Here is a 22,771-nt window from a genome sequence, read left to right as displayed (position 1 = left end):
CTAATAATGAAGCGGTTGTGAACCAAGCTTGGCAACGCGCTTCTGTCATGGGAGAGCTCTGCCATTCTGTCTCTGAAAGGGAGCTCAGGACGGCAGGCAGTTCTAGCGGAGAGGACGGCATACCTTATTTCTGGCCACTAAAGGAGCAAAGTGATGTTATGAAGCAATTCTTCAACTCAAGACCTCGAAGATAATGTTGAACTCTAATAGAGCCTGAAGACGTTGATTTTTTTTTTTTAAGTATCAAATTAGCTTGTGTTATGTGATTTATTTTTTAGAGGCTCAGTAACTGGCTTAGGAGTATCTACTACTAGTACTTATATACCACTTTTTAAAACAAGTTGCCAAAGCGGTTTACATAGAAAAATAGACAAGATGGTTCCCTGTCCCCAAAGGGATCACATTGAGACATAAGGCAGATGCCTACAACAGCCACTAGAGGGGATGCTGTGCTGAGGTTGGATATCTGCTACTGCGACGTTCCCAAAGCTAAGGAGGGTTGGATCTGGGCATTCCCTTGGACAGGAGAGGAGACCCCTGCAAGTGCCATGTAAGAACCGACGAGGAGGAGCTTAATCAATACATAGCTGGGGCTGGGGCTGTAGCGCAGGGGTTGAGCACCCCCTTTGCAGGCAGAAGGTCCCAGGCTCACTCCCTGGCATCTCCAAGTAGGGCTGGGGGAAACTCCTGCCTGGAACCCAGGAGAATCACTGCCAGTATAAATAGGATAAGGCAGCTTCCTATGTTCCAGTATTCTTATTTCATCACAGTATCCTCACCACCCCCCGCCCACCACCATTACTCTGTTAGCTCAGTTCATCACAACAATTAGTCACCCTTAAAAGGGGGGGGGGCACTAATAATGGATGCCTAAAGTCAAGCTCAGGTGCCCCAAAGAGAAACAGGATGTAGTATGTTACCTGGGAGCACTAGAAGAGCAGATAACCAGACAAGAACCATGCTGGAAAATGCACATGAACACAGGAACATGCCTTCTACCGAGAGTCAGTCCACTGGTCCATCTCGCTCAGTATTGTCTTCACAGACCGGCAGCGGCTTCTCCAAGGTTACAGGCAGGAGTCTCTCTCAGCTTATCTTGGAGATGCCAGGAAGGAACTTGAGACCTTCTGCTTTTCCCAGAGCGGCCCCATCCCGAGGGGAATATCTTACAGTGCCCACACTTCTAGTCTCCCTTTCATATGCCAATTAGAGCAAACCCTGCTTAGCAATGGGACAAGTCACGCTGCTACCTCAAGATCCTGCCTTGCACCAAACAGGAGCCGGTTAACCTGCAGGCATAGCATCAGGCAAAGCAACATCAGTGGCTAGGAGGCCGTTTTCGGAACCCCATAAACAGTCCAAGAGACACTACACCCAACTTTGATACCTGCGAGAAAGCTGGATTTTGTTCAGAGGGGATTTTTACTGCAGCAATAGTTTTATATAGTTTTATATTGAGCTTTTAAGTACAGCGATGAAAATGGGCTTTGCTTGCCAGTTAACCAGACAGCAGAATAGCCTTTAAACTGGCAGTTCCACATTTTAGAACCCTGAAAGCAAATCACAGCTCAGTAAAGATCTATCCATAACAACTTCTCCTCTTTAAAAATAAAAGAAAGCCTCAGTCGAGATTTTAAGATCCAATTTGAACTGGCATTACGGGGAGCAACAGAAATTTGCTCAAGAGCCAGGTTTATCCACGTTTGTGTTGTGATGAGGGAAAATAAACCTATGCTTTGTATATATTCTTTCTAGAGTCACGGAAAAAAGAGCAGCATATCTACAGAGCGCACCTTGCTATATATTCAGTGTTCTCCATCACTAGTGGGTTACCCCTACAACCTCAACTTCAGCCGGGCTGTACCAGACACATCCCCGCCATTTTCTTTTATATCGTTCAAATGTCTTAAACTTTATCTATCTAAAGCATTTCTATACAGCTTTTCTGGGGGATTTCACGAAGCACTTTATATCAAATATCCAACAGCAATTGCCAATTAAAATATATATAATTAACACAAAGATAAAATGGAAGAGCAAGTTTAAAACCCAGAAAGACACTTAAGCCCATCCACACAGGCGAACGGGAGGAAAGCAGAGTCTAATTTACCTTCCCTCCCAGACGATCAAAGAATGTGGTTCCCAGGTATGGAAAAGTTTAAAACTACGGGCATATGGTGACTCAGGAGTGGGGCGGCAGTGATGGCTTAAGAGCGGTTTTTGTTTTGTTAATGTATTGATTCTCCTGAAGGTTTCTCCTCCTTTCCTGAATTACTCCACTACTTTGCCATTTGGGTAAATCACCTAAGCTAGCACCAGCGTGGTGTAGTGGTTAGAGTGCTGGATTAGGACAGGGAAGACCCGAGTTCAAATCCCCATTCAGCCATGAGACTAGCTGGGTGACTGTGGGCCAGTCTCAGCCTAGCCTACTTCACAGGGCTGTTGTGAAAGAGAAACTTACGTGTGTAGTACACCGCTCTGGGCTCCTTGGAGGAAGAGCGGGATATAAATGTAATAATAATAATAATAATAATAATAATAATAGCAGCACAAATGGCAGTCCCAGGAATTTATGATTTTGTTTCTACATTTATATCCCATTCTTCCTTTAAGGAGCCCAGAGCGGTGTACATAGTGATGTGTTTATCCACACAACAACCCTGTGTGGTAGGTTAGGCTGAGAGAGAAGTGACTGGCCCAGAGTCACCCAGCTAGTTTTATGGCTGAATGGGGATTTGAACTCGGGTCTCCCTGGTCCTAGTCCAACATTCTAACAGGGTGAATGCTTCCTTTGACCGCTTTAACTATATCTTCATGTTACATCCGCACTGACACCAACTATGGTAAACATTAACCAGGTTACCTCTTAACCAGGTTAAGCCCTGGTTAAGAAAGCAGAGATGTTAGCTTTGATGCAGATTAATGTTAAACCTTGATTAAAACTGACTAGGAAATTGGGGGAGAAATTTGCCCCAGTGAGGAAGCTCACGTTCCCAAAGCTGGCATCAGATTTGCAAACCAGGGTTGTCAAGGAGCCAGTATTACAGACGCACCAGGCCTAAGCATTTGTGCCAAATGAAATAAGTGGTTAGCTGTGACAAGTGCAAGTACAATTGTGTTTGTTGATTTATGCATGCCTAGAAATCTTACAGCACATTCAGAAGTCAGTCCTCGAGTTCAATGGGACTCATTTCTGCGTAAACCTGCACAGGATCAGGTTATGAGGGTGATATGGGTTGCTACAAATCTGCATATAAAACCAAGTTACTGAAAACGGCACTGAGGTTGAAAAGAAATTCAGAGGCCAATTTAATCTGAAATAAACGAGGAAGAGAGTGTGATCGCAGAGAAGAAAAAGGGCACAATTATTCAAGGAGCCTTTTCTGAAAACAGAGGAAGGAGGCCAAAGAGAAGAGAGAAGGAGAAAAATAGTTAAAAATATGGAATTCAGCTTAATATGGAGACATGTCTGCTGTCTAATCAATTCTGCTTATTGACTGTAGACCTAGTGGCTTAGGTGAGCCAAGGCATTCATCTACAACTATGAAGGAGGGGAAAAATGACACTCTAGTGTTATGAAAATAAGAAGGTAACATGAAAAGCTAGTGCCAATCTAGGAAACAGATGTTAGATATAATAGACAATATATCTGTCACAGTTTGCATCAAGTTACATTAAAAGGATTGTATAAAGGTAATATATTTGTTGGTATTAATCACCGACCATTCTTGAATCAGACACACTGGAAATGAAATCCTAAAACTTTTAAATGGGCATTCCCAGCCAACGAAAGACAAGGCCATCTTGGCTTAATAGCTTCTACTAATGCTCGTGATGTATTACAAGAAATTTGACTTGTTTTGAAATATGCTTCAGATTCAGAAGTGCGCAAACTCCAGGCTGGTAGGATCTGCTTTGTCCACCAACAGCAGCCAGGAACAAAATAGTCGTGCCTTACAGGAGTGGAGGAGGCAGGTACAAAGTGCAGCACCACTTACCTCCTGCTCACCAGGGGCGAGCCTTCCATGATCAGAGGCGAGGCAGTCACCTCAGGCACCAATTACTTGGGTACCCGTGAGGTGGCAAAATAACCTTCTGACCCCTCCTTTTTAAAAAGTGAACACAAGGGCGGGGGGTGGGGCAGCATTTGACATCCTGCCTCAGGCTCACAGCGGCCCTGAGCTGCCATCGCTGCAGACAGTTAACCCTAACCTGGGATAATATATACTGTACATAAAGATAGAGGTAAAGTGTGCCGTCGAGTCGGTTTCAACTCCTGGCGCCCGCAGAGCCCTGTGGTTGTCTTTGGTAGAATACAGGAGGGGTTGACCATTGCCTCCTCCCGCGCAGCATGAGATGATGCCTTCCAGCATCTTCCTATATCGCTGCTGCCCAATATAAGTGTTTCCCGTAATCTGGGAACCATACCAGCGGGGATTCGAAGCAGCAGCCTCTGGCTTGCTAGTCAAGTCATTTCCCCGCTGCATCCTTAGGTGGATTCACAAGTACAAATCTACATCTGAGAGGCTGAGAAGGAGAGGAGAGCGGGTCTTGTGGTAGCAAGCAGGAATTGTCCCCTTTGCTAAGAAGGGACCACCCTGGTTTGCATTTGGATGGGAGATTACACGGAAGCACTATAGGAGATTCCCCTTAAGGGATGGGGCTGCTCTGGGAAGAGAATCCGTATCTTCAATCCTCTTTACCAGAAAGGACATCACTAACAGCTCCTGTGCCAGAGAACCCAAGAATTAGGAGACTTGTGTGTGTGATAGGAGACCATCTAAAAGACTTGAATACTTTGCCAGTGAATTTTAAATCAATTCAGTTCTGGTAGTTGTAAAGGGAAGGGATGTGCTGTATTCTATCCAGTATCTTCTATGTTTTTGTTGTTTAGAATTTTGCCTCAGTGGGGAACCTGTTGGGAGTGTGGGAAAGGAAAAGGGAGGGGAAGGAGAAAATGGGAGTTGTTTCTGAATAATTAGGGGGCAGGGATGCTCTGGCAAGAGAAGGTTCCAAGTTCTCTTCCTGGCACCTCCAAGATAGGGCTGAGAGGGACTCCTGCCTGCAACCTGGGAGAAGCTGCTGCCAGACAATTGTGAAGACAATACTGAGCTAGATGGACCAAGGGTCTGACTTGGTAGAAAGCAGCTTCCTATGTTCCTAAATAAATCACAGGCAGGATCAGGCAAGTAAACATACCTGGGATTGCAACCTTTTTGTTTTTGCTACTGTTGAACACTTGAGAATCAGAAGCGTTTGCCGATTTGCAGGAAAGCATTCACAGATCTACCAGCAGATCCCAATCTGCCTTCTGCCCACCCTCACTTTAGCTGTTTGCCTCTGACTGAAATAACAGAGCCCATTAAAAAATAGGTTTCAGACCCACAAAGAGTCCTTATTGTACAGTTAATCAGGTGCGCAACACTGTTCAGAGTGCTCAAGAGCGCGTATTCTCATCATCTTCACAACAGCTCTGTGACTGTGGGAGCAGGGGTGTGCATGAAGGGTTTCGTGCACATCCAGGGCAGCAGAGAGCAGGCACTTTAGAAAGAGGGAGGCAGCTCTTATCAGCCCCTCCGTTGCAGCTCCAATACCCCACTCCATGCCCCAGAATACTGAGCTCTCTGTGTGCCCGGCTGCATTTCCTTAGGAACAGGAAATGCAGGAAATTCCCCAACAGGAAATGGCATCTAAGCATGTGTGGATGCCATCTGGTGTGGTCGGTGTTGCAACACAGTGTTGCAAATCCTGCCAGGCAAACAGAGAGCCCGGATGCGTAATACAAACAGCGCTGCTCTTGGATGATGGGGGGACGGGGGACAGGGGCGGTACAACGGAGGAGCAGGGCAGACCTGCCTTCCTCCCTCTAAAGTGCCCAGACCCCCCCCCAAGCCGAAACGAGGCAGCTCGAAGCGTTTCGACACCTGGAAAGAGAAGTGCCAAAACGCTTCGAACACATCCCTACGTGGTAGGCTACTGTTATCCCCATTTTACAGACTGGGAAAAGAGACGCAGAGAGAAAACTATATTATTATTATTATTATTTTTACATTTCTATCCCACTCTTCCTCCAAGGAGCCCAGAGCAGTGTACTACATACTTGAGTTTCTCTTTCACAACAACCCTGTGAAGTAGGCTAGGCTGAGAGAGAAGTGACTGGCCCAGAGTCACCCAGCTAGTATTATGGCTGAATGGGGATTTGAACTCGGGTCTCCCTGGTCCTAGTCCAGCACTCTAACCACGACACCACGCTGGCTCTCAAGACTGCACCCATTAACCGGTTCGGCACTCTATTCACAGACTGTCGAACCGGTTTGAAAGACGTGTTCGAGCCAGTTCGAAGGTGTGTGTGTGGGGGGCGGTTGATTTAAGCCCTTACCTCCCTTGCTGCGTTTCCCCCTCCGGTGCTGCTTCCAAAACTGCCATCACGCGGCAGCTGTCACCCTCTTGCCGCCCTGGTTAGCATCACACCGGAAGTGGCACCAGAGGGGGAAATGCGGAGAAGGAGGTAAGGGCACCCTCCCCACTGCTTAAAGCAACCCCTCCCCATCAACCAGGTGTGCACAGAACTGGTTTCGTGCAGGTCTTGGTTCCCGTGCACATCCCTACGGGACAGAGGAGCTCAAACTTGAACCTCAGTCGAAGGGGACCCTCCTATCCACTGGGACACAGTCGCTCTTGTTAAGTTCAGGTTAATTTAATTTGTTCTTAAGTGATTTTCATTAATTCAAATGGAGATGGAATAGTTCATTACAGGAGAGGACTGTGATATCCTGAGGTATAACTGGAATGAGATGGGGAATCATGATGGTTTAAATTAATCCCTAGGACCATTTTATCGACCTTAAATGGAAGAGAGGTGAAAGCTATTGTGACTATGGGTATGGGAAGGAAGCTCATCACAAGTCAGAAGGACTTACAACATGCTTTTCTCCACAGCATAGGGAAAAATCCACTGGTAGAGTCAAATAGAATGGCCTGGGCTCCGATTAGACAGAAATGGTTAGGAGGAAAAATGTCTCCTATTTCTCTCCTAACCAAGGGCCTGAATTCAAAGGTCTGTGTGACTAATTCTGCACACCCAACGGAGCCTGGGACTTGTGCTTCCTGAACAGCAGCTCCTCCCACCACACAGAAATGAAATGAAGGAAAGCTCAGAAAGCACTTTGTGACAAGGAATGGGGAACTGCCACTTGAAGAAGCCAAGGATCCTACTAGGCACGCACAAGCTCCCAGCCAGGCCTCGCCTCTTTGGGTCCATCCCATGGTTGGACAACCAAAAGCGTGGAGACATGAACTTCTACGCTCTCCCCTGCCCGCAGCCTCCTCGCCATGGATTTCGCCTTCCCTGCAAAACTACATCTGTGCAGACACTGAGGCGGTTCACACAACTGGGTAGGACACCAGGTTTGGAAGAAGTACAGCCTCTCAATCTTCAGTTGTATGGGAGCAAACAAACTAGGTAGGAGGGAGAAGTGATTGTGCGGGAGACAGGAGCTGGAGAGGACAGCACGGTCAAACCCAGCTTCCGTACCCAGCAGTTGACCAAGGCAGGAGGAAACGCTGTCCTACCCAGCTCCTGCCTCCCACACAATCACTTCTTCCTCCTCCTAGTTATTCGGCAACCCCATGCTGACCACGCAAATGGCGCCATGTGTGTGCTGGCACCACGCGCGGGTACTTGGGATACGCGCCATCCCAGCAGGAAGCTACATGGGGCGGTGGAGAGAGGTAAGAAACGCCCCCCCCGCCAAAAAACCCCACTAAAAATCCTTCACCAACCCGTGAAGACTCAGGTTGCAGTTGGCAAGACCTGTCACAATTTCCCATTCACATATACCTAAAACCACGGCGGGTAAAACCGTGGCCGGCAAGGGGTGACTGTATATAAATAATGGGAGTAATAGCCCCTGAGGGTCGCGCAGCCCTTCGGGTGTCCGGCCACAACGAACCCAAAGTCTTCTCACTTACCGGAAGCAAGAGCAACTGCGACAGCCGGTGAATTTGCAGCACACAGAATCTGGACCCCCAGGGGGAGCCGTGGGCATGCCTGCTTCACCGAGGCACAAAGGACACTCATGGCTGCGGTAATTTCTGGACCAACACCAACGGTATAGGGCCGATCGTGCATATTTTCTATAATCACGCCATCCTGTGGAAATTAATACAGAGCAAGTATATTAGAATCAGAAGAGGAACTCAAGAATAAACAGACCCCGGTCTATATGCCTAGCGCAGCGTGGTATAGTGGTTAGAGTGCTGGACAAGGACTGGGGAGACCCGAGTTCAAATCCCCGTTCAGCCATAATACTCTGGGCCGGTCACTTCTCTTTCGGCCTAACCTACTTCACAGGGTTGTTGTGAGGAGAAACATAAAATATGTAGTACACCGCTCTGGGCTCCTTGGAGGAAGAGCGGGATTTAAAAAAAAAAGTAAAAGTAAAAGTAAATAAATAAATGCATGCACAGAGCCTGGGGGTCTTCTTCCAGTAACCTAGAGATGAAAGAGACAAATTCTGCACACGCTTTTAACTACTCTGAATTGCAGCTGCCCCCAGGTTTCTTCCCCTTGCCATGTCACAAGAAACTTTTAAAATCCCTCTACATTTCACAAAGGGCTTGTGATTCAGTGCAAGAAGGCAAGCCTTTAAGAAAGTCAGTTAAGAAGCCCCAATGCTCATGGCCCCAACAGCCAAGCTCATGCACACTCATTAACAGGGCGCTGGTGCTTGTAGTCTCACTGTGGATAATTTCAGCCAACAACCTTAAGACATTGGCATTGAACAAACCCCAATACTATTTTTCCTTGATCCTTCCAAAGATGAGATAAAATCAGCAGCACGAGCACCCTTGTTGGTACAAATCCCTGCTTACTAAATATGCTCCACCAACAGTGTGATTTTTGTAAAGCAACTATACAATGAATTAACTTTGAGCTCAATTATACTCCGAATATATGTAAAAGTGCACACAGCCAGAGCACGATATAGAAAGATTCACCAGAGCCAGGGCAAACCATCTCAGTGAAGAGCTTTGTGCATTCACTTACTTGCTGTACATTGTAACAGGATACAGAAGCTCTCTGTATTCCACAATACATGGCAACTCCAGACTAGCAAGTCATGACTAACTTGCCTCCTTGATTTCAGTGGTGCTTAGCCACCTAATGGCGCAGTGGGGGAATGACTTGACTAGCAAGCCAGAGGTTGCCAGTTCGAATCCCTGCTGGTATGTTCCCCAGACTATGGGAACTAAAGACTAAACATAGTCTATGTTTCCCAGACTATGGGAAACACCCACATCGGGCAGCAGTGATATAGGAAAGATGCTGAAAGGCATCATCTCATACTGTGCGGGTGGCAGCAATGGTCAACCCCTCTTGTATTCTACCAAAAGAAAACCACGGGGCTCTGTGGGCGCCAGGAGTTGAAACTAACTTGACAGCGCACTTTACCTTTAAAAGCACCGAGCCTGTTACACTGTAGAGATGTAGAGAGATAGTAACTTGCCCAAAGTCACCCAAAACAAAAGTGGGAGGCAAAGCTTCAAAATAATGCCTAGAAGTTATTACAGGTATGTAATATCCCAAGCATTTCAACTTGCAATCTTCTTTAGAGGCAAGAACACTGCCTCACTGGAGCAGTTCCCTTGAAGCATGTTATATCACAATACTAGATACCATCATTCCGAGATTTTGCCCTCTCTTCTGTTTTTGTCATTTGAGCAGCTGCCATCTTTTTTTTCTTCCTGTTAACAGTCCACAGTTAAGAAGACATTTGAATTTTATTTTTTATGTATTTATTTTTACACTTCTATCCTGCTCTTCCTCCAAGGAGGTTTTATCCTCACAAAAACCCTGAGAGGTAGGTTAGGCTGAGAGATGCATGACTGGCCCAGAGTCACCCAGTGAGTTTCATGGTTGAATGGGGATTCGAACCCGGGTCTTCCTGGTCCTAGTCCAGTACTCTAACCACTACACTATGGTGGCTCAGATTTGAATGCAAATCTGCCTGGCCCAAGTTTAACACTGTCCACTAGCATTGCCTCTCCTTTTACTCATACTGGTACCTATAACAAGGTTCCAGCATTACATATATTTGGATTCAGACCTGCTTAATGGAAGGGCTTTTTTGCCTTTTAAAAAATTGAATTCTATAAATCAGCACAGTGTTCTGTGTGATTTAGAGCAAAAAGCCACCTTCTACGGCTAAAATTCTAAAGAGCAAATCATCACTATTTTCAAAATGTCTTTAAATTCTTCTGACAGCACTTATATTGTCACCCAAGAATGCCTCTTATTCATTAAAAAATTGAAAATGAAAGCCTCTAACATTATCCCTTGTGAGCACAGCCAATTGTGTATACTATTTATGGACCCATTAGAAAATCAATAGACATTTTATATTTTATTGCTATAGCAGCCTCTTCCATCAATGGAAACATCCTAAACCAAGATCCACTCAGGCCTAATTGAAAAATGAATGCAAGTCTGGCCCCAAGAGTCAAGCCCTCTCTCCTTGCTCAGATATTCAGCTGCAGGTCAGTTTAAGATTTTAGCTCATGCTGCCATGGGTGGCCAATCCAACTCTGGACAGCACAGAACTGTCGAGGACAACTCCACGTATTACAGTGATTTCTTTTTTTAATCACCCAGGTACTTTCAAATAAGACTGTATGCATTTGAATCATAGCATTTTTTAAAAAAAATTAGAAGCTGGATAGCCTATGTTCTACCATTTAGCTAGCTGACATACAGATTTCCTTGACTTCATATGTTTTAATACCAAAAGTATAACATTTGCAACCAATTTTTGCTTTTACCCAATTGGTATTTTACTCAGTTAGTATAGAAGTATTATGTTGGGCACAACATATATTTCTGTACTATCAGGCAGACAGTACAGAAGGAAAGAACTGATTATATTAAGAAAGAAGCTGAAAGCAGAGATAATTTGGTGATTATCTGAGCTTAAATCCATATAACACACATTCCACAGCACAATTGACTCAAGACAGTAGCAGAAGAAGCTGTTGCTTAATCTGAACACGATTAATACTTTTTGTGTATATTATTCACTCTTACCTCCCTCAGGGAGGTAAGAGTGAATAATTTACACAAACAGTTCAAGTGATTATATTTATTTTAATTAAGGCTTCATTTGTACTGTATTTACAGAATTTAGAGCAAAACAATGATCTGGCCTCTCATTTCTTTGCAAAACCGCATGCAAACAGTGTAACATCAATCATTAATAACCATCATTTTTAAAGCAGAATTCTTGCACCCGTTTCCACATTTAATCTGGTAGGAAATTTGTTCAGTTCCAAGAATCCCATCAACAATCCATCACAAGCCACCGATTTTAATTGTCGCAAATGTCTGTGCAAATTATGTCAACTTTCCTCGTTACATGTGATGTCATAGACAGATGGGCTCCACATACCACACCACTTAACTGGAGATTAGACTGCACCTCAAACAGGCTCAAGCATCATCACATTGGTAAACATGATGAATTCCTCCCCACATTACCTAGGGAGGGAGTACAACACTATTCTCACTAGAATAGGCTAGCCCTGGGGCTCCTAACCTGTGATACGCAGATGTTGCTGAACTACGACTCCCAATACAATAAAGTGTAGCTGGTGGTGATGGAAGTTGTAGTTCAATCCATTGTTGCTGGGGATGATGGGGTTTGTAGTTCAACAACATCTGGAGTACCACAAGCACTGACAATAACATACGGGTTTGCTTGTTTGTTTGTTTGCTTGCTTTTAACTGTCTGGAAACACTGAAGACAGGCCTTGACACATTTTCTTTGGATTTGGGAGCCAGCCCAAAAACTTAGCAGCCAGACAATTGACAAAACGGCCAGATTTAGTCATAGACATTGTGGTGGTGGTCTTCTCTTTATTTGCTTTACCAATAACATACATAAGTAGGATTGCCTGTGACAAATACAAATATTTTATTAAACATATTTTATTAAAACTCTACCTCCTGCATAGCTTAGTCCAGGCACCACAGTTAAATTTCTAAGTACCACAGCTCCCTGGTGCTTAGGATTTGCCAAACCCTCACTTAAGAACGGCCTTGCTGGATCTGACCAAGCTTTACCTTGGCCGACACTGGACAACATCCAGACCACTGCTGGGGAGGCAGAAGAGTGTTTTCTATCACACAGGGGGCGGTTTTTGCTTATCCCCTCCTCCCTATGTAGTTTCCTGTGCCTCCCAAAAACTTATCCCTGAGGACTGTGGGACCCTCAGGGCCATATTTTAAGGAAGCACAGGAGAGAATCGGGGAGCAAAAGCACTGCTCCCTCCTCGCTTGACGAAAAAGGCTCTTCTGCCAACACAACTTCAGTCTGGATGTGGCCACTGTGTTTACCAAAGGCCAGTGAGATACCTCTCACGCCTGAAAATAAATGGCTTGCCCTGCTGCCTGCCCCCAGATAGGATCTTCTACTGACAGGGATCTACACATTCAGATTAAGCGTACTGCCCAGCTATTATTTGTGGGAGCCACCAACCCCTTCTCTTTTTACTCAAATCTTTTTCCTCGCACACAAGCAGAGGACTTAGGAGGGAAATGGGTCTTCTTGTCATTTGCCCGGGGATATGGAGATGGTAAGTAATAGCGGACGCCCTCTCCTACTGCTCAGAAGGAATTCCCGCAGTGTCTTACCTTCTCAAAAATGGCAGGGGAAGTGAGACTTCTGGTGAGGAGATCTGCGTGATGCTGGGTGTCCTGCACACCAGAGAGCTGTGGAGACACTTGCCACTGGAGAGCTGCCAAGTGCATTTGTAGATGCCTGACTATCGGCTCTGTGCAAGACGGTTCTGTTTAGCTTGCACTGGCTGATAGGCCAATTCCCCATGAAGTTAGTTAATCTTTTTTTTTTTTAAAAGTTAAACCAAATTACTCATGAGCTAAGGTGGTAGTAAAGGATCCAGCAGTCAAGAAATGCACCGCAAACTAGCACTTGGTAGGGTTGCAATGAAGGCCTTGGAACGGAGATTTAGATGCCATGACATGTCTATACCTACAAAGATTAGAATCGTTCGGACAATGGTTTTTCCCATGACACTCTATGGATGCGAATGCTGGCCTTTGAAGAAGCAAGATAGAAAAAGTATTGACGCTTTTGAACTTTGGTGCTGGAGAAGACTTTTGAGGAGACCATGGTCAGCCAGGAAAACAAATAAATGGATCCTAGAACAAAGCAATCCAGAATTTTCACTCGAGGCACAAATGACCAGGCTCAAACTATCATACTTCGGACACATTATGTGAAGACCCAGCTCCCTTGAGATGACCATAATGCTAGGAAAAGTTGAACACAAGAGAAGAGGACGACCAGCAGCAAGGTGGATGGACTCGATTACGACAGCCATGAAGGCACCACTGAGAGACATTAAAGGCCAAGCTGAAGACAGATCATGCTGGAGAGAATTTATGTAGTCGCTAAGAGTCAACACCAACTTGAGGGCACTTAATCAATCAATCAAGGTAGCAGCCATCACTACATGACATGGAAGTGGATTCTATTCAGCTAACTAGGTATTGTGTGGACTAATACTTCCTTTTGTCAGTTCTGCACCTACTGCCAATCAGCTTACATGGGAAGCTGCCATATACCAGGTCAAACCATTGGTCCGCCTAGGTCAGTATTGTCTACACAGGCTGGCAGCAGCTTCTCCAAGGCTGAAGGCAGGAGTCTCTCTCAGCCCTATCTTGGAGATGCCATGGAGGGAACTTGGAGCCTTCTGCATGCAAGCAGGCAGATGCTCTTCCCAGAGCAGCCCTATGGGGAATATCTTGCAGTGCTTACACATGCAGTTTCCCATTCAAAGACAAACCAGGGCAGATCCTGCTTAGCTAAGGGAGCTTCCTTGGTGACCCAGAGTTCTAAAATCATGAGAGAGGATAAACATATATTTTTTTAAAGGGAGGCAATAAAGATGCTCCAGAGATAAGGCACCACCAGACTCTGGGACAACACAGATGTTTAGCGGCAGATATTGTGCCCAAGCAGGAGACAAAAAGTTCAGTGATCACATAAAGCACAACTTTGGTCCTCCAGTGTTGTTGGACTACAACTCCCATCATACCCAGCTCAGTGACCAAACATCAGGGGTGATGGGAGTTGTATTCCAACAACAGCCGGAAGGCCGAAGTTGTGCAGCCCTGACACAAAGGCAAGAACACTGCTCTATTCCCCTCTTTATAAAAAGCAAAGCAGAACAGCGGGAAAGAGCGGCGGTTCTAAACTCTCCAAATCTGTCGCTGCATATAATCTTGTCATGGCAATTTGATTGTGTTTGGCAAAACAAGCCTATAGCAGCTACAATTTTTCAGCACAGATGGCATCATGTCTGAGCATTCACTTGTTTTCATTAATATGCTCCAACATTATAAATCTTCCATATTTATTATGTTCTTTTTTTTTTTAAAGAAGACTCTCTAATGCATCAGACAAGCCACCTTCTAAAAAAAAAAACCCGAGGATTTGCTTTCATCAGTCATGTCTGCATACCACTTTGAAATAGCAAGATGTACTTGTAATCCTTTCTATTCTACTTCACAGTTTCAGCAAAAAATTTAAAGGGACGGGGAAAGAGTTACAGCTACAAAAGGCAGCAATTCACAGCCCAATCACATTAGTATAGTTTCCCTTGAGATCCGTGGGTTAAATGGTTTGTCAATTGCATGGAAGGATTCTAGAGACAGTGTCGGGTCACCACAGAATCCTTTCATGCATTTCGCTGATCGACAGCACCTTCCTTCAAGTGGTTGTTCAGGTCCCTTGCTAACTGAGCAAATAGCCACTTTTTAAAGTAGCACAGTGGGGAAATGACTTGCCTAGTGAGCAAGAGGTTGCTGGTTCGAATCCCCGCTGGGAAACACCTATATCGGGCAGCAACAATATAGGAAGATGCTGAAAGGTATTGTCTCATACTGCATGGAAGGAGGCAATGGTAAACTCTTCCTGTATTCTACCAAAGAAAACCACAGGGCTCTGTGGTCACCGACTTGATGGCACACTTTTACCTTTACCTATATTCTCTTTATTTAGCAGGCGGAGAGCAACTGGCCCTATCCATCCCCAGCACAGCATGTGAAGATCTGAACAGTAAGAGAAAGCTTTGAGAGATGGTAAATTTAGTGCTATGTTAAGGCAAACATCTAATTTTTAATTGTTTTAATTGTGCTTCCAGAAATGCTTCCTTGCTAACTGGGCATGATTCTCATTTAGCAGGGGGAGAGCAACTGGCCCTATCCATCCCCAGCACAGCATCCCTCCAGTGGCTGTTGCTGGTGTCTATCTGATGTTTCTTTTTTAGATTGTGAGCCCTTTGGGGACAGGGGGCAATTTTATTTATATCTATGTAAACCGCTTTGGGAACTTCTGTTTCAAAGTGGTAGCTTTGCAAAAGACCCATATGCTTTCTCCCAAAGAGTCAACCACAACTTTTAAGGGAAGGGAAGATTTAAATCAGGGAAATGGCACAAGAGGGAAGGATTAAATGCTTTTTGAAGTGTGTGTGTGTGTGTGTGTGTGTGTGTGTGTGTGTGTGTATCTGTTTCAGACAGCAAATCTGAGATCACCACTTGCCCCCGCTTTTTAATTTTGTAAAATCAACAGGAATGCATGGTATTTTATGCTAGTTTTTAACAGAGAGGGAGGGAAATGATCAAAACAAGTTTTCAGGGGTGGGGACATCTCAGTCCTGTAAAACCTTGAGAATGGCTACATGAATATGGCCTACTGGCACAAGCTATAATTCAACTGCTGAAGTTAAAGGGATATATGTCCCTCAAACAGTGCCTGGAAGGAAGAGTAACCGGGGAAGCAGATATAAGCCACTCTCAGTTCTATGGCGAAAGAGTAGAACATAATTCACTTGTATTTCAAAGCTCCGTGTAAACTCAGCTATGAGTTTTCCCTGTATTTCCCCCACCCTTTCACTTCGCCTCATGCCATTTCCCCCAAGAATCTTCCCCATTTCATCTCTTTGCCAGCTTCTCATCTTCACACACCCCGTTTAGATAACTTGATCCTATCTTTGATCTCTTTCCCCCCCTTTTGTCTTTTGCCAACTTGAATTTAGGTCCTTCACCCAACTCAGGTTGTAAAGCGCCGTGCATTGATGAACCGCTACAGAATGCTTAATGGCCAAAAAATAATCGGCTCCAATAAAACCAGCCAGAACGTAACACCCGAAGCAGGAACTACTGGTCTGTTTAAGCCTTGCTTAAAGGCTAGTTAGTAGGGCATCCCATCACTCCTGCACCAGCAATTTATATTCTCGCGGCAGGCCGGCCAAAGAGGAAATGTGTGGCAACGCAGGGATACAGGGTGCAATGGAATGTGCAAAGTAGAGCCTGACCTTTTAAAAGGACACACGCCCCGTTAAAAACTTGCCGACCTATGGAAATTACTGCAACACCTGAGGACCAGTGGAAATTCCAAGTAACTGGTATCGGAGTGTTGTTGCCTCTGGCTGAGAGTGGCCTTTTAGGTCTCGCCTTCTAAATATGCACAGCGGAAGGCTGCTTGCTGTCAGAGGAGACCGTATAGAAGAGTTGTCGTTTCTCTGCAGCAGAGAAGAGTCTAAGCTGAACTCGGGCGTGCTGCTTTTGGACAAGATATAATGCTCCATTGCCCTGCAAATGCCTAACTTGCACCACGCACCCAGGGTGTGAGCATTAGCATGATAAACAGGAAAGGGACAGAACAAATGAGATATAGCACTTCATAAAAGATATGAACTGGAACACGGGAAGCGGCCTTATACAGAGTCAGACCATTGGCCCACAGAGCTCAGGATTATCCACACTGACTGGCAGAGGCTCTCCAAGGTTTCAGGCAGGAGTTTTCCCCAATGAGTGAACCTGGGACCTTCTGCATGCCAAGTAGATACTCCACCACTGAGCAACAGCAGCAGCTCCCCAGAGATTCAGGCAGGTCTTTCCCAGTCCTACCTGGAGATGCCAGGGAGTGAAGCTGAGGTCTTTTGCATGCTACCATTGAGCAATGTTCCCATCCCCTGAAGGGAATCACATGTCATGTCCAATCCAAATGCAAAACCTGCTTGGCAAAGGCAACAATTCATGCTCACTACCAATGTTCTCTCTAAATTTTTTTGTGAAATCTGTGTGCGGAATGAGTTTTGTTCTAGGTGGAAGTATCAAGGCATAGGAACATAGGAAGCTGCCATATACCGTGTCAAGACCATTGGTCTATCTAGCTCACTATTGTCTACACCAGGGATTCTCAACGCTGGGTTCCCAGATGTTATTGGACTTCAGCTCCCATAATCCCCAGCCCCAGCGGCCTTTCGTTGGGGATTATGGGAGTTGAAGTCCAATAACATCTGGGGACCCAACATTGAGAAACCCTGGTCTACAAAGACTGGCAGCGGCATCTCCAAGGCTGCGGGCAGGAATCTCTCTCAGCCCTCTCTTGGAGATGCTGCCAGGGAGGGAACGTGGAACCTTCTGCTCTTCCCAGAACGGCTCCATCCCGAGGAGAACATCTTACAGTGCTCACACTTCTAGTCTCTCATTCATATGCAACCAGGATGGACCCTGCTTAGCTAAGGGGACAAGTCATGCTTGTGACCACAAGACCAGCTCTCCTCTATCTGTACAGTGTGTACAGTGTACAAGGCAGTGTGTGCGCAGCTGCATTCAGAGTGGGGCCTTCTTCATTCAACCTGAGTGGGATCTAAAATTAACTGAGTGGACACCTAAAAAACATGTCAGCACGCGCGCACGTGGATGCCTTAGGGGGAACACTGATCTGGAGTCTGGACTATTTTATTCATCTATTCCTTGAATAGCATGCATAGCCTTGAAATACAGAACCATATTCACTCTTGCTGCATTTAGCATGGTCTGGTGCTTCAATTAGTAAACATTCAACTGTCAACTATGTGCATGGTTTTCTTCATGGAATTCCCTGTCCTAGAGAAAGAAGCAAGAACAGACTGGATCTGAGGACCAGAAGCTATGCAGAAACAATGTTCCTATAAGATTCAGGAATAACACTTCAATCTCTGCTGGAAAGCTTTGCCTCCAAAAAAATCACTTTGTATCCAAACAATACTGGGAATATCGCAGGCACCTGCTTGCCTAGGCTCCTACAAATCTGAGGCAAGGCTCTTGGAATCAAATATAGTTTTCCACAGCTCCCACCCACCCCCATAAACCACATACACTGTCGCTCCTGCACAATCAGCTGTGAATTGCAGAAGTTTGCAGATACAGTTTAGACAGATTTAATATTTTTTCCACAATTAAGATGATGATTACAGAATTTGTGTAGTGCTACACATGAAACCCATGCAATGTATGTTACTTCAGAATACATGTAGCCATGCAAGCCAACCAGCTGCAGCCTTCCAGGGGATGCCAAGCTTCTGATATTCCTTCAGTTCTGAGCAAGCAAGCAATTGCTGGATTGGACTTCTTTGCAAAATATGGGTCTCTGTTTGATATGCAAACATGCCATCATCACTTTTTATTTGGGACAGGGTTCAATCACGTGAAAATTTAACCCCCGGGAAGCAACAAAAATTGCGTGCGAGAGAGAGGTCTCTTACAACTCCTGCAGCCCTGTAAATTTCAGCCTCCCGGCAGGCGTCTTCAGTAATCTGGGCCAATGGTAACATACTCCCTGGGGTTCCTGCATCAGGATACATACACACACATCCACAAGTAATATTTGGAGCCATCAGGGTTACTGATACTCTAGAAAGTGGGTGACAAGTCAACCTCTCTATCTAGTTATGTCTCTTTTAAACTTTTAATACCCTGCCCTGCAATGTTGGGATTCCTTAAGCAACTTACAAAATCATAACAAAAATAAATCGACCAATCAGCAAAATTACTACCCTGCTAAAATATAGCCACAGCACACCAAATCAAAGCAGAGTTAAAATCATGTGACCAAACAGTGAACAGAATGGCCTTCACGTGTTTTTATCATCCCCTCTAAAATCCTCTCACACAGGCTCTTTTTAACTTAACATATGAGTTGCATACAACCAGCAGAGAGAAAGAGAGAGAGAGAGAGAGAGAGAGAGTGTCTGTGTGTGTCTGTGTGTGGGGTGCATCTGAAAAAATGACAGTTCTTTTTCATATGGACTAGCTGTATTTGCACATAGCCAGAGCACGATAGAGAAAGATTCACCAGAGCCAGGGCAAACCATCTCAGTGAAGAGCTTTGTGCATTCACTTACTTGCTGTACATTGTAACAGGATACAGAAGCTCTCTGTATTCCACAATACACATCAGCTCCAGTCCAGACTAGCAAATCATGACTAACTTGCCTCCTTGATTTCAGGGGTGCTTAGCCACCTAATGGCCCAGCGGGAAATGACTTGACTAGCAAGCCAGAGGTTGCCAGTTCAAACCCCCACTGGTATGTTCCCCAGACTATGGGAAACACCTCTATCGGGCAGCAGCGATATAGCAAGATGCTGAAAGGCATCATCTCACATTGTGCAGGAGATGGCAATGGTAAACCCCTCCTGTATTCTACCAAAGGCAACCACAGGGCTCTGTAGTCGCCAGAAGTTGACCCAGACTCGATAGCACACTTTATTTAGTAATGATTAACTAATGTGGATATTGCATACAGCCTTGGAGTTGCTTTAATCCAGTCAAATGCAGACTAGCACCCCAACAATGGGAGAATATGTGGAGGGGAGGCTTAATAGACTTCACAGCCCTACCCATGACTCTTTCCAATTTAACTATCTCTCGCTCACACACCCAGTAGTCTTCTAAAAAAAAAAGAGTAGGGGATTGGATCAAAAAGATGGGCTTGTTCTCTTTGTAATTCAAACACTTCATTTAAAATGAACTAGAACCAAGTTGACACAATCATAGCTTCACAAAATCTCTTTTACTTATCTAGAGTTTTCTGAAGAGATAGCCTAGCGTAATTTTGTAAGGATGATTTTATCTTGAAGCTCCTATTCACTTTGTGTTTTTAAAAAAATATAAATTCTAAGGTAGCTAATAGTTCCCCAGTCCTTTGAAAGCACATAATGAACAGCTTTCTACCACTGACTAAGATTTACCTGGCAATGCTTTCACATGGACCATTCCGATGACGACTGATTTCAACCGCCCAAAAAGCTGCAAAAACTTCATGATCTAGAGCAGGGGAAAAAGATTACAAATAAATTCTCTCACACAAGTATCGGTATTCAGTTAATCAATGAAGATTTCTTTAATCAAGTCAGTCTTAAAACAAAAATATGCATATAAGAATGGGTTGGGTTGGGTTAATTATTTGTTTACTTCCCAGAGGGGTAACAACCCCCTGGGGCCCTCCCCTTACAAATAACTGCTGACTGGCCAAGTTTCTCTGCCACTTGGACAGGCCCACTTAAATGGACTAAACAAATGTAGCTATCTATACATTTCTTTTAAACTGTACCATATCAGTGTGTCCTTTGACACCAAAAAGCCTTATCTTTTGATCTCAGAAAGTTCAAGGTGTGGGCTGTGATTTAATCACTGCGGGCAGCAGCAGGACATTCTGCATGTGCTTAAAGGCACTTAATTCTACATGCCATTTTAAGTAGGGTGCAGGCCTGCCCCAAAGGAATTCCCGGCTGTAGACATCTCCTCCACCCATCCTGATAGGATTTAAATCCTATCTGTCCCTACTCTCCTCCCCTGCTCATTAGCCTGAAGAATTACCACTTGGCCAGAACCTTAGTGATTTGACCAGAATTTAATTTGACAGAAGAGCACGTAAATCCAGAAAAGTTTGTGTAATGTTTTTGTTATTTTCCAACTTTCTACAAACAAAAGATGATTCCTTTTTAGAGCTAGGGAAAGTACTCTGCACACACTTAATGCAATTTCTTTTAATCATATTTGAAATACACTGACCTTATAGTGGTTTTTTAAAACCTACTTCCCTTCAGGGTACTTTGCATTCTCTCAGAGACATTTTACCCTTTGGTTTGAAAATAGCAGCCACAAAATTATTCTGCTGAGAATAAAAACACACTGGCTTTTTGTTTTAACTACTTCTTGTCAGAAAGGAAAGGTACTAGCCCCGAAGCACTTTGCTATTGGTTTTTAAAAACCCAAAACAAAGTGCTTCTGAAATAGCATGTAGCGTACTTTCCCCACCCTAACAAAAAGCAACTTGAAGCATAATGACAAAGTGTGCCTTTGAGCATGTACAGAGTAGCTTTGTCCTTATCAGAACAATTTTACTTCCAAAAGTTTTGGGTTGCTTTTACACATACATACACAGACACATGCACACACACATATATATCTAATGAGCAACCTACAATAAAGTAAAGGACAATTAAAAACAAATAAATACAAAATAAAAGCAACTAAAACAATCATTTCTAAAATTTAAAAAAAACACCCACAGAGAACAAAGTTTTTGCCTGATGCTTAAAAGGCAGCTAGGCACCAAATAGGGTTGCTATCCCTCCAAGATTGGCCTGCAGTTTCGAAGAATTGGCATCTATCTCTCAGATGACAACTGAAACTAATCCTGGAAATTTCTGTGGCTTGATATTGCGAAAAACACTGAGGAAATATTTAGGATTGGGCTGAAATTCTCAGTCCTCCAGAACTGGCCTGGAATCTCCAGGAATTGACACCCAATCTCCAGGTTAGTATTGGAAGCAATCCTAGAAATTTTTCATGCCCGGATATTGTGAATAATATAGCAGAACACCCAAGAATAGGACTTAAGAGCCCTATTCAAACATTATAATGAACACTCATGAGTGTGCAGTGTACATATGTACAGTTATTTTTGCAGGTAATGCAGTCCACTTCCTATCTGTATCCTGCATTTCAGGTAGCCTGCACCCAGGTTCACTTTTAAAATTTATTTATTTTATTTATTAATTAAGAGATTTAATATACTGCCCAATCCACAAACTCAGGTTTCTTGTACAGACAAGAACAGCATCCGAGATTTAAAATGTTAAAAAGAAAGAGAGAGGTACAGCCATCCACACAAAAATGTGAAGACATCTATACACCCATTCAACGTTTCTGAACAGGGCAGACCTATTCAGAAATTCTCAAACTGGAGTCCCCAGATATTATAGGACTACAACTCCCATCATCCCCAGCCACAATGGCCAGAGGCTTAGAATGACAGAGGTCGTAGTCGAACAACATCAGGGGACTCCAGTCTGAGAACCCCTGGAATAGGGCTCAGAGGGCTGGCAATCCTTGCACCAACCAATCTCTTTAAACCCCAAAGCAGGGCGGCACAACTTCAGCCCTCTTGCAGAACAGCAACCAGCCCCGGCACTACTCATGGGCGCAGGCACTCTGCACATGCCTGGAGGCACCAAGAGCGAGCCCACTTATTGGTTCAACATCTCCGAGCAGCAAAAAGTAGACCCACCTCCTCTTCCACGGGCAGAGCCCTACTGACACACCCCACCCCATAAGCCAGCCTCCCCCTTCGCCTCCGGGCTCTTTCCGCGCTCTGGGAGGAACCAGCGGCGCTAGTCTGTCCTTGCGGCGTAGGCACTCTGTACATGCCTAGCAGCACCGAGACCCTACGAAAAAGAACCCAAGGTTGGTGGTGAACACCGCGGAGCCTTCTGCAGCGACATAGCCCCCCTCCCACCCCATAAACCAGTCTCTCTTTGCTCTTTCCGGGAAAGGACCTTTGGGAGGGAGGCCGCCGCCGCTCCGTTCCCGCTCAGCGTCGCCGCGCAGGCCCCGCCCCCACCCGCCCAGGCTCCGCC

At 44.9% G+C, this 22,771-nt stretch overlaps 1 protein-coding gene across 3 annotated transcripts in view; it reads right to left on the bottom strand.

Annotated features, from left to right (window-relative positions):
- LOC128334499 (uncharacterized protein F13E9.13, mitochondrial-like) overlaps positions 1-22,771 on the bottom strand; it is a 43,797-nt gene that overhangs the window by 20,835 nt on the left and 191 nt on the right. Inside the window, exons 1-4 of one of the 3 annotated variants that reach the window (XM_053271374.1) lie at positions 22,691-22,728; positions 20,099-20,174; positions 18,613-18,695; positions 7,972-8,152 (exon numbers count right to left, since the gene is read on the bottom strand). In XM_053271374.1, coding sequence (XP_053127349.1) covers positions 7,972-8,152; positions 18,613-18,695; positions 20,099-20,171 — 337 coding nt within the window. In that variant the 5' untranslated portion in view covers positions 20,172-20,174; positions 22,691-22,728. The other 2 variants (XM_053271372.1, XM_053271373.1) reach the window with 2 other exon arrangements.

This window comes from Hemicordylus capensis, chromosome 9 (assembly GCF_027244095.1).
Source record: "Hemicordylus capensis ecotype Gifberg chromosome 9, rHemCap1.1.pri, whole genome shotgun sequence".
In the NCBI taxonomy this organism is placed as follows: Eukaryota; Metazoa; Chordata; class Lepidosauria; order Squamata; family Cordylidae; genus Hemicordylus; species Hemicordylus capensis.
The sequence above is the reverse complement of the archived record's forward strand: the minus strand, read 5'-3'. Positions and strand labels throughout refer to the sequence as shown.